Source organism: Xenopus tropicalis, chromosome 2 (genome assembly GCF_000004195.4).
Source record: "Xenopus tropicalis strain Nigerian chromosome 2, UCB_Xtro_10.0, whole genome shotgun sequence".
Taxonomy (NCBI): Eukaryota; Metazoa; Chordata; class Amphibia; order Anura; family Pipidae; genus Xenopus; species Xenopus tropicalis.
The window spans coordinates 91,842,162-91,854,845 of record NC_030678.2 but is presented as its reverse complement, the minus strand read 5'-3'; the positions used below and the strand labels follow the sequence as shown (position 1 = coordinate 91,854,845).

Sequence of the window (12,684 nt, the reverse complement as noted above, 5' to 3'; positions counted from 1 at the left end):
CTTTATTTTGTTTTCACTTTTTGTTCAGCAACTCTTCAATTTGGATTTTCAGCAGTTATCTGGTTGCTAGGATTTAATTCACCTTAGCAACCAGGGAGTGGTTTGAATGAGAGACTGGCATATGAGTAGGAGAGCAATTTGATAGAAAAATAAGTAATGCAATTTAACAATAACAATAAAACTGTAACCTCACAGAGCAATAGTCTTTTGGCTGCTGGGGTCACTGACCCTCATTTGAAAGTTGAAAAAGAAGGAAAATAATAGAAATACTATAAATAATAAATAATGAAGACCAATTGAAAGGTTTCTTTGAATTAGACATTTTAAAACATACTTAAAGTTAACTTAAATGTGAACCACCCATTTAAGGTTCAAAGTGGACAAAGTAAAGTATTACTAAAATATCCTCCTATCCCCCTTTCAAGTGCTAAAGTAATCTGTCTAGGCTTTGTGTGAATATGTGTCTAAGCATTCAGCAACTATCAGCAGTTACATCAATACTGTACAGTGGAGTAACTACTGGGGGTGCACACAGGCCCGCGGGAGATGTGATGGTGTCTGATTTCGGGCAAGTCTGTGGAGAAGTTTACATCCCCGCGCGTCAATTGGGCAAGCTCCCAAAAAGGAGGGGGTCTGGTGGGGGGGGGGGGAGGGGGTCTGGTGGGGGGGGGGGGGGCGGGTTTGGGTGCACACAGGCCACTAAACAGTAGTTACACCACTGATATTGTGGGACAACATATGTAAGGGTTAAACAAGCTGCTTAACCAAGCCATTAAGAGTGAAGTTAAGTCTGTTTTTTTAGGCACCTTCCAATTTATGTAACATGCACTGAATGTAACAGTTTAGTGTTGACAGGTGACAGTGAAGAGAAAGCAACTAGAATCGGAAATGGGCTTTATTTAATGAGTTTCAGGTAAACATTATGAATATACCATAAAATCATCAGTAATTTGTTCAATAGCATACATACTTGGTTAAACTGTAGCACACAGCCCTTAGAGGCTCGTGGTCACTAACTCGGATGCCATGATTCACCATGCTATCAATCTCATCTCGAGCATACATAAGCTGTTCATCACTACAGCTAAAACTTGCTGATTCACGGGCACAATCCTCAATATTGTGGGCTTCGTCTAGGATGACCACTTGACCCTCCAAAAAAATGTCCATCTAAGTCAAAAATTAAAATCATAGGTGAAACTCTACAATTCAGTGTTAAGTGAAATTTTTGGTAGGTATGGACTTTCCATTAAATTCTGCATTTCATACTTTCTTGAAGCCGCCAAAAATTTGCCACAAAAAATTCACTGCAATGAAATGCCTACAGATTCCAATGTATTCTAAACAGAAAAAGAGCTATGGAAAAAGTTGCCACTAAAAAATGTCAAAATATAATAACAACAAAAAGGATAATCCAGCGTGTACTATTATTTGAGGTAAAACTCACTAAGAGTGTGTAGAGATCCGGGTCCTTCAGCTTGAGGGAGGTAATAAATAAAATGGATTACAAAATTATAGACACAAAAACAGGACTTGTGAAGCAGATGGTGATGAAGGATAAAAAAATATAATTTATTCAGGGATAAGACATCTCAAAGGGGGCAAGCCTTACGTGCCTTATGGAGCTCTTAATCATAGGCTGTAATAAAGTGCCCCTTAAGACATGAAAAACAGAATATCACTGAATAAATTCCATTTTTTTAATCTACCTCATCACCCGCTTCAAGAATCCGGTTTCTGTGCCTGACTAAAAAATGTCACCACAGAAAAAACTTGCTGCAAAGAAACACCAGTAGACTCCAATGTATTTTGCATGAACATAATAATTTTATAATAATTTCCAAACATAAAAATAACTGAAAAAGTAAAATAATAACAAATATGAAACACATTCCTAATAAACACACAGCACATAAAGATAGAAAAGGCACCCAAAATACTTACACTCTCCCTGATCTGAGAATCTAAAAGGTAATTGTAAGGACAGAATACTATATCAGCTTCCTGCATCAACTCCCGGGCTGCAAAGTATGGACATGCACGAAGCCTTTTGCCCAATCCAACCAGCTCTTCTATGTCCCAAGCCTTATCAACACCATGTCTGTACTTAAGCAAATTTTGCTCATTCATTTTCTGAACTCCATGATAAAAGCGACACGAGTGCCCCTGAAAAAAAAAAAAATAAACTTACATATTTGGAGAACAATATCTAAGGTACATCATTTTCATACTGAAAACTTTAAGCATCATAGTTTGAGAAAAATTGTGCTATGTTTCTCACAGAAATGTTATCTTATTATAAGACATTGTTTTTCATGATAAATAAAATGATGAAGATTATCTTTTTTTTTTTTTTTAAGTTTGCACAGTTTAAGTTATACAGTACGTTAAATATAATGCACATACAGTGGTGTGAAAAACTATTTGCCCCCTTCCTGATTTCTTATTCTTTTGCATGTTTGTCACACAAAATGTTTCTGATCATCAAACACATTTAACTATTAGTCAAAGATAACACAAGTAAACACAAAATGCAGTTTTTAAATGAGGGTTTTTATTATTTAGGGCCCTGTGTGAAAAAGTAATTGCCCCCTGAACCTAATAACTGGTTGGGCCACCCTTAGCAGCAATAACTGCAATCAAGCGTTTGCGATAACTTGCAACGAGTCTTTTACAGCGCTCTGGAGGAATTTTGGCAGAATTGTTGTAATTCAGCTGTATTTGAGGGTTTTCTAGCATGAACCGTCTTTTTAATGTCATGCAACAACATCTCAATAGGATTCAGGTCAGGACTTTTACTAGGCCACTCCAAAGTCTTCATTTTGTTTTTCTTCAGCCATTCAGAGGTGGATTTGCTGGTGTGTTTTGGGTCATTGTCCTACTGCAGCACCCAAGATCGCTTCAGCTTGAGTTGACGAACAGATGGCCAGACATTCTCCATCAGGATTTTTTGGTAGACAGTAGAATTCATGGTTCCATCTATCACAGCAAGCCTTCCAGGTCCTGAAGCAGCAAAACAACCCCAGACCATCACACTACCGCCACCATATTTTACTGTTGGTATGATGTTCTTTTTCTGAAATGATGTGTTACTTTTACGCCAGATGTAACGGGACACGCACCTTCCAAAAAGTTCAACTTTTGTCTCGTCGGTCCACAAGGTATTTTTCCAAAAGTCTTGGCAATCATTGAGATGTTTTTTAGCAAAATTGAGACGAGCCATAATGTTCTTTTTGCTTAAAAGTGGTTTGCGCCTTGGAAATCTGCCATGCAGGCCGTTTTTGCCCAGTCTCTTTCTTATGGTGGAGTCGTGAACACTGACCTTAATTGAGGCAAGTGAGGCCTGCAGTTCTTTAGATGTTGTCCTGGGGTCTTTTGTGGCCTCTCGGATGAGTTGTCTCTGCGCTCTTGGGGTAATTTTGGTCGGCCGGCCACTCCTGGGAAGGTTCACCACTGTTCCATGTTTTTGCCATTTGTGGATAATGGCTCTCACTGTGGTTCGCTGGAGTCCCAAAGCTTTAGAAATGGCTTTATAACCTTTACCAGACTGATAGATCTCAATTACTTTTGTTCTCATTTGTTCCTGAATTTCTTTGGATCTTGGCATGATGTCTAGCTTTTGAGGTGCTTTTGGTCTACTTCTCTGTGTCAGGTAGCTCCTATTTAAGTGATTTCTTGATTGAAACAGGTGTGGCAGTAATCAGGCCTGGGGGTGACTACAGAAATTGATATTGAAATTGAAAATTGATAAACCACAGTTAAGTTATTTTTTAACAAGGGGGGCAATCACTTTTTCACACAGGGCCATGTAGATTTGGAGTTTTTTTTCTCCCTTAATAACGTAAACCTTCATTTAAAAACTGCATTTTGTGTTCAATTATGTTATCTTTGACTAATAGTTAACGGTTTTTGATGAGCAGAAACATTTAAGTGTGACAAACATGCAAAAGAATAAGAAATCAGGAAGGGGGCAAATAGTTTTTCACACCACTGTATAGAGTCCCTAGAGCAATTAAAGGCCAAATTCCAGTGCAAGGATATACAGTTGCCCTGGTATTTCCAACTGGGGCATGCGTTTCATGCGCAATTTCAGGCATTCCAACTTACACCAACAGGGCATGGGAAGCCAGGCCAGACTCAACACCCTGTTAAGCTACGTTCCCAATTATATTATATATTCCAATCCTCTCAGTCTTCTCAATTTGACAAAGCAAAACAGAAATGGATATCAACTATTCCCTGCCTAGATGAAGAACAATGGGAAGAGGTAACAGATAATTTATATTCATTCCTAATATTGTTTAGACATAGAATTGACCAATTTAGGATGGTCCATCAAATCTATATTATGCTCCTGAGGCTTAAAGCCATGGGAACATTAGAAGGAGCCAAATGTGTGAGATGCAGCATGGTGGTATAAATTACAAACCACCCCTTATCAAACTAACATACAATGCTTAGGGGACACCCAGAAAATTTGATAAAATCTGGTCACCATGTCTAGATGTCAATCCCCAAGTACTACTACCAGACAACTGAAATTCCTGTCAATTGTATGTGCGTTATATTGTACTGATACTAAATGCTACTTTTTAATGTCACCTGCCAATTGTAGACAAATATACCCTGTGATCGTGTTACACCTGCATCTTTTGCGCACATTGAAAACGGTTTTCAAATTGGTGTTACCTTTATCGATATGAATGAAAATCGGAGATGCATCTTGACCTTGGAATATGTAGCATTTAGAACAGTGTACTCAGCCTACTTCAGACAGTTTAGTAAATTGCGTTAGAATAGATTATTTATATTGCAAAAAAGTTGTAGTCAATTTTGTTCTTGCTTTGAGGCTTGAGAAAGCAGCGCAAAGCTCTGAAACATTGCCTTTTTTTTTAACAAAAACAAAATTTTTAACAATAAAGTGACTATAAAGTGCAGGACTTTTTTAGTTGATATATATATATATATATATAGTAAGCACAAACAAACCGCACTCACAGGACTTATGAAGCAAAAAAATGGTGTTTAATGAAGTATCTTGATTTTATTATCAGCTCCCAACTTGTGGTTTTAAAGAAAGAAGGGAACAAAGAATGGTTAAAGGAAAAATTCTTATAGTCCATAAAAAACAAAAAAAAAAAAGCAGGATAGCAGAGAGCAGAGAGAAGTGGTGTTTGGAATGCACAGGCAACCTGAAGGGAATTTATTAACCCTATTTATGTGCACATATTGCTCTGTATTAGAATTGTATTACTTGCAATTACTTTTAATAAAATTGTGCATTGACTGATAAAGCTAGATGTCAGGAAGAATGCTATGTGGCCCAAGAGGAAAAGAAATATCAGACATTTTGCATCAAACAGCTAAGAGAAACAGTTTTGTTAAAAAAAAAAAAAAAACAAACCTCACAAAACAGAAAAAAAAGTTGAATAAAGTAAGTTTTCAACTTCAACTAGTATTTGTGGTGTTCTACTTAAAATTACATAGTTACATAGTTACATAGGGTTGAAAAAAGACCAGTGTCCATCAAGTTCAACCCATCCAAGTAAACCCAGCACACCTAACCCACACCTACCAATCTATACACTCACATACATAAACTATATATACAACCACTAGTAGTAACTGTAGATATTAGTATCACAATAGCCTTGGATATTCTGATTGTTCAAGAACTCATCCAGGCCCCTCTTAAAGTCATTAACAGAATCTGCCATTACCACATCACTAGGAAGGGCATTCCCCAACCCCACTGCCCTCATCGTGAAAAACCACCTACGCTGCTTCAAATGGAAACTCCGTTCCTCTAATCTAAAGGGGTGACCTCTGGTGCGTTGATTGTTTTTATGGGAAAAAAGAACATCCCCCAACTGCCTATAATCCCCTCTAATGTACTTGTACAGAGTAATCATGTCCCCTCACAAGCGCCTCTTTTCCAGAGAAAAAAACCTCAACCTCGACAGTCTAACCTCATAGTTTAAATCTTCCATCCCCTTAACCAGTTTAGTTGCACATCTCTGCACTCTCTCCAGCTCATTAATATCCTTCTTAAGGACTGGAGCCCAAAACTGCACTGCATACTCAAGGTGAGGCCTTACCAGGGACCTATAAAGGGGCAAAATTATGTTCTCATCCCTTGAGTCAATGCCCTTTTTTATACAAGACAGCACTTTATTTGCTTTAGTAGCCACAGAATGACACTGCCTGGAATTAGACAACGTGTTATCAACAAAAACCCCTAGATCCTTCTCCATTAAGGATACCCCCAACACACTACCATTCAGTAGATAGTTCGCGTTTATATTATTTCTACCAAAGTGCATAACTTTGCACTTATCAACATTGAACCTCATTTTCCAGTTTGCTGCCCAGTTTTCTAATTTTGTCAAATCGCTCTAAAAGTGGCAGCATCCTGCATGGAACTTATAGTTTTGCACAATTTTGTGTCATCAGCAAAAATAGAAACAGTACTCTCTATGCCCTCCTCCAGGTCATTAATAAAGTTAAAAAGCAAAGGACCAAGGACTGACCCCTGCGGTACTCCACTAACCACACTGGTCCAATTAGAAAATGTTCCATTTACCACCACTCTTTGTACTCTATCCTTCAGCCAGTTCTCTATCCAATTACAAATATTATGTTCTAGGCCAATATGATATGTGAAGGCAAACTACCCCTTTAAAGTCAAAATTAATCACAAGGAACTGAATGACCAGGTATTGTATTTTTCATACAAAATATCTTCTGTTATTTAACTCAGCTAGGGAAAATGATATTCAGATTCGTATCCATGCCAAATCAAGAAAACTCATCACTCATGCTTCCGTAACACAAGCTTGCTGAACAGATGTCAGCTCAGCTATCACGCTTTATCATGCGGCTTTTCTCTGCTATCAGTTTATCAACTCGCTTGATTACCATAGTCTTCTTGTTAAAGGCAGACACCTAATTCAACAACTTAATTACCTCTCATTAAACATACATCCAATTCCAAGATGTTAAGATTGAGAAAGTTAAGCATTTGCATAACGCAGCTAAACTTTTTTTTCTATTCACAAAAAATATCTTGCAGTCCTGGTATCCGTAACCAAGAGCAGAGTAGTGGGCCCTCATACCTCGAGGCTGAATCACAGCTTAATTCGTAGAATAATATTCTCTCTTTTAATAGTCACTCTACTATTAGGTTAACAGCACCGAATTAAGATACAAAGTTAGAGGGATTTTCTTGTGTATATCTCTTGTACAGGGATCGGAGTTAAGCTGGCCATACATGTGAAGATCCACTGGTTTTGTGAAGTCACCAAATGAGTGGGTCGGTCACCTTAGGGCAATATTGGTTTGATTCAATCATTTGGCACTTGGGACACTTGAATCATGATGACTACGCAGATGTGGTCCTTGATCCGATGGCAAAATCAAATTTAGTTGATCAATATCTGTTCAGCCACATATTGGGTCAGGCAGGTCTGATCTACATCTAATGAAGTAGCAGAAACTGACAAAGTTTATATACTGTATGTAACAGAAAATACACAAATCCCATTTGATGGCCCAGATTATCTTAATGTCACTTTGAACTGTGTACATATGTAATCCCTGAGGCATGCAATTTTGCTCCAGAATAAATGGCTGGCAATTTTTCAAGTCAAAACATCATTTTAATTCTCATTTCTGCTCCAAAATCTACTTTGTAGTGAAATTTTCAATATTTCAATGTTCAGCGGAAGACTTATTTGTTAATTTTCGAATTTGTGAATTTCAGAGGTTTTTTTTCAATTTAAATAAAGTTGAAATGTTACCAAATTCAAAAAATTTAATATAAAAAAAACGATGAAATTAAACCATGGGAAAAAACTACTACTCGTACTTTTTAATGGGTCTAAAGGCTCTCAAAAAAAAAAAAAAAAAATCTAAAAACAAATTGGAAAAGAAAAAACTGAACCAAAACAAACAAAAAAAAAAAACCTTGCAGAAAAATTTTAATTTACATTATTAAATCACCCCTTAACATCAGTTTCACACTTCCCTTAAGCTCATACATTTATATTTGCCTTATTAGCAATTGTTGTTGAGCTTGCAGGCAGCAGTGCATTTCACAAATGTGTTCCTTTACTCACACAGATAGCAGTGTATTGCGAAAAAAAAACACTCCATAGTACATTCCTTATGCCATATGACCATACGATGGTTCAGCTGAAAACCGATGCCAGCTGGAATGGAGAACATGGGCAGGTGGAAAATATTACTTGATGGTTGGCATAAGATTCTTCAGAGGTGAGATTACAAATGTAAAATGTATTAGCATTGACACATGAGCATCCACCAAAGAGGCTATCTGACACTCTTGCTACAGATGTAACTGGATCTAACTTGTACTGAAGGGGATGAAATAAAAACCTGTTAAAGCTGCCGTTCCCCTTTGACTCGGTGTACAGAGGTAACACTCAAAACAACTTCTCTATAAAGCAAGTACAAAAACCAAAAAGCAAGAAAATTCATTTTCTGTATCCTTGGAACAAATACACTTTTACAAACCTTAACTGCATGACTTATATATGAACACATTTTAATAAAATAATTCAATTATTTTATTCAATAATTTCCTTTTTCTCTGCAATAATAAAATAGTACCCTCCAGTTCATTTGATTGCAAGTAAAATATAATTAATCCTTATTGAAGGCAAAACAATCTTTTTGGGTTTAATTAATATTTACATGATTTTTTAGTAGACTTAAAATACGCAGATCCAAATTATGGAAAGATTCAAAATACTTGGGATATGAGGTTTACCAGATAACGGATAACAGGTGCCATACCTATATATTGGACTATGAGATCATTGTTTAAAAAATATAAAGGCCCATTTACGAACCAGAGCTCAAGTGCAAAATGTGCATGAAAGCTATTTACTAGGGATGCACCGAACCCACTTTTTTGTGTTCGGCCGAACCCGCCCTGACAAATTCTGCCTAATCCCAAACCGAAACAGGATCGGAAAGGGTTAAAAATTGTCACGTGCAGCAAAATATTTCCCCCCCTACCATTTAACCCTTCCAAGTGCAAATTAGCACATGCTAATTTATGCTAATTGGGATTCGGTTCATCTGGGACTGTGGATTTGGTCGAATCCTTCAAAAAAGAAAAAAAAAAGGCTGGATTTGTCCCGCATCCCTACTATTTACAAAGACATTTAGGATAGGTGCTGCACATAATTTAAGGCTCAGAGAAGACAGTGGAACAAAGGCTAAAATAATGTTGTTAACACAGAGACCATATTTATTCTTTCTATTATTGCCATATAAAGTATTTTTATATGTATACATACTCCAAACACAATTCGGCCAAATCCTACTGAAAAAGGCCAAATCACGGATTCAGTGCATGTCTAAAAAAAAAAAAAATGGTTCCTCCACTCTTGTGTATCCCCCCTCCCTGTGTTACTAAAGCTGTAAAACACCCAATCAGATACTTGCTTTAAATATTTTTATGGCACTAAAATAATTATGGGAAATTTCTACTTCAAATCTGCATTTTATGGTAGATGAGCATGTGAATGCCCAGGAGATACATAGCATGTCTAGGGAATGTTTATCGCTTCCGGCCTACCTAAGGGCTCCACAGATTTCTTTGTATGACATGGTTTTAATATAATTCAGTTTGCAAACATGTTAACCTGCATACTACATGGGCAGCATTATGTTGTCACCTACAGAGAAAAATATGAGAATTTTGCAGTTCAGATAACAAACATGACATTTAAGGCATTAACAAACAACATCAATGACAATTAACTTACATCCTTTGCTTCTAGAAGTTCCTTGCACTTTTCATTCCTGTTGGAGTGAATATCCGGGTGAACACACGTGTGTTCTCTACTTGACAGTATGGTCATGCGAACACTTGAGTAAGCTGTCCTCCGTAGTTCCCTTGTTATCTGGGCTATCTGCTTATGGGTACGTGTACCGAAAAATATTTTGGGCACCTTTGGCTTCTCTCCATTTTCCTTCTTGCCCTTTTCAATAGCTTTATCCTCTTCTTTGGTCTGACCATCACATAAACAAAGACTGCAAGGTCCAACAGACTGCAAAAAATACATTGCAATAAAGAGAGGTATACAGAAACATATCGATAAATCACATTTTGAATATTTAATTATGTCAAACTGATCAATAAAAAGAGGGAGAGAGTAGCATATCCTGCATACAATACTCTTTACGGAGCTAGAGTAGATACAAAATTGTGAAGCAGAGATGCACTATGTAACTAACATAAATAACATAAGATAATAAATTATATATTTAAATATGGCCCAAGTTCTCCTGCTCCCCCTTCACATAAGAACTCAAAACTCAGAAAAATTCACTCCCCCCCATCAGAATGTGTGATCTATGCTACACATGCTATGCTCACATATGAATATATAAAGAAAGGTTTGCATTTGGTTAACTGTTTAGGTCAAACTTTGGCAGAGAATTAAAAATTTGGTTAAATCTCTATTTAAATAAATGTATCTGTTTAAAATAGATCACTAAGTATTTCAATAAAGATAATAAATGAACACACATTTTAGCACAAAAACCTTTATATCCAAATATGAATCTCTATTTCTGTATCAGTGGGCACATTAAAAATAATATCATATAAAAATTAAGACCAGTGAATTATTTATACATATAGAAGGATGTGCGTAAAAAGCTGTGTTTCAGACTGATTTATTAAGAAATTCCACCAAAACCCCACTAGTTCCACTTCCTGCTGGATGTGCAGGGGAGCTGGCAGCACTCCGTACACTGCACTGTAGGACAGGAACCAATCAGCAGCTAGGCTGACCTGAGAGAATTGAAGCCTGTCTTTGCTTGTATGACTGCAGAGTTGTGATTGGCTATCCCCCTCCTGCTGTGCTTCTGGCAGAGACCGTTAGGACACACCCATCCTTCATTTTAAACACTGACAGAGACCTGAGAGGATCTATAGGGAGCGACAATAAAGGGGCCAGACAGTATTCAATTTTAGCCGAAAGTGAAACCAGCACCATATATTATTCATAACTGCCTACAAAATTAGAGTTTTTCCATTTATCAAATATGTCTCCTTTAAGTATCTCTCAGCCTTGCCTCAAAGGACTTTTCATTCACCGATAAAATCCCTAGACTAATTAAAACAAGATATACTGTATTTATTGTTTAAAGTAAAGCACTGGGTTAAAGTGCCCTACAACAAATCTTCCTTTTATCAGACGTAAAAACTCTAACAAAAGAATAGTGTTATAGTGTGGAAGCAAAGCCCTGAGCATAGGACATAAATCTGAGGTTACTTTCTTAGCTTTTATAGGTACATTAAGGCAAAAGTTAATGAAAAATGACTAGTGTTTGTTTCAACAAAAAGGATATGTGATTCTTCTCTAACCAGTTTGACATTACACAGGGAATAGCTAACCTTTGTAGGACAATATAGACATATTCATTCAAGCTCATTGTTTTTATTAACCTTTATTTAATATAGCGCTAACAGATTCTGCACTGCTTTAGGGCTCTTAAGCATTTATAAATGCATGCTGAACACTTAAAACACATATATTGCATTTATATGCAATCTTTTATTAGATTAGCTCTTGAATGCGCATCAAGTGCCAAGAAAATGCAGTGCGTTGTGTCTAGAGAAGAAGAAAAAAAAAAACATACACTGAGCACTCATGAGTACTATCAAACAGAATACAGGCATGGGATCCCTTATCCGGAACCCCATTATCCAGAATGTTCCAAATTACAGAAAGGCCATCTCCCATAGACTCCATTATAAGCAAATATTTCTAATTTTTAAAAATGATTTCCTTTTTCTCTGTAATAAAACAGTACCTTGTACTTGATCCCAACTAAGATATAATGAATCCTTATTGGATGCAAAACAAACCTATTGGGTTTATTAAATATTTAAATGATCTATAGCAGATTTAAGTTATGGAGATCCAAATTATGGAAAGATCCCTTATCACGACAAATCTCCTGTGTTTCGGGCGACTAATCTCCCCAGTTTGCCATCCCACCGGCGAAAATGTAAATCGCCGGTGGGATGGCATACGCGGCGGCGCAATTTCACTGAAATCGTGCAAGTTTCCTCTCGAGGCAACTTACGCGATTTCACTGAAATCACGCCGCTGCATATGCCATCCCACCGGCGATTTACATTTTCGCCGCCGGGATGACAATCCGGGGAGATTAGTCGCCAGCGAACAGGGAGTTCTGTTGCGGGCGACTAATCTACCCGCGTGCCAGAGCCCTTAGGGGACAGCAAAGAATGTAAAAGTTCCCAGCGCATAGAAGAAACAACCTAAACCGCTATTTGGGTTGCCACACATTTAAAGTGGACCTGTCACCCAGGCATAAAAAATTGTATAATAAAAGCCCACTTCAAATTAAAAAGGAAACCCAAGCTCATTTTTTTTTTTTATTAACAGATCCAAACCCATTATAAAAGCATTTAAAAATCCCAGATGTCAATCATATATTGCCTGCCCCGCCTCTATGCCTTAGGTATAGAGGTGGGGCAGAGAGTTACTTTCACTTTCAATTCAGAACTTCTTAGATGTTGCTGCTCTCCTCACATTCCCCCTCTCTCCTCACCATCTAATTTTGTAACCAGTGCATGGACATGGGTATCAGTTCCCCCCATACTGGCACAGAAAG

At 37.3% G+C, this 12,684-nt stretch overlaps 1 protein-coding gene across 3 annotated transcripts in view; it reads right to left on the bottom strand.

Moving 5' to 3' along the window:
- The window catches only part of brip1 (BRCA1 interacting protein C-terminal helicase 1), a 113,261-nt gene that overhangs the window by 77,583 nt on the left and 22,994 nt on the right, over nucleotides 1-12,684 (bottom strand). For 2 of the 3 annotated variants that reach the window (XM_012957440.3, XM_002933838.5), the window contains exons 7-9: nucleotides 9,798-10,082; nucleotides 1,945-2,166; nucleotides 971-1,170 (exon numbers count right to left, since the gene is read on the bottom strand). In XM_012957440.3, coding sequence (XP_012812894.1) covers nucleotides 971-1,170; nucleotides 1,945-2,166; nucleotides 9,798-10,082 — 707 coding nt within the window. The remainder of the gene's footprint in view (nucleotides 1-970; nucleotides 1,171-1,944; nucleotides 2,167-9,797; nucleotides 10,083-12,684) is intronic. The other variant, XM_012957441.3, reaches the window with a different exon arrangement.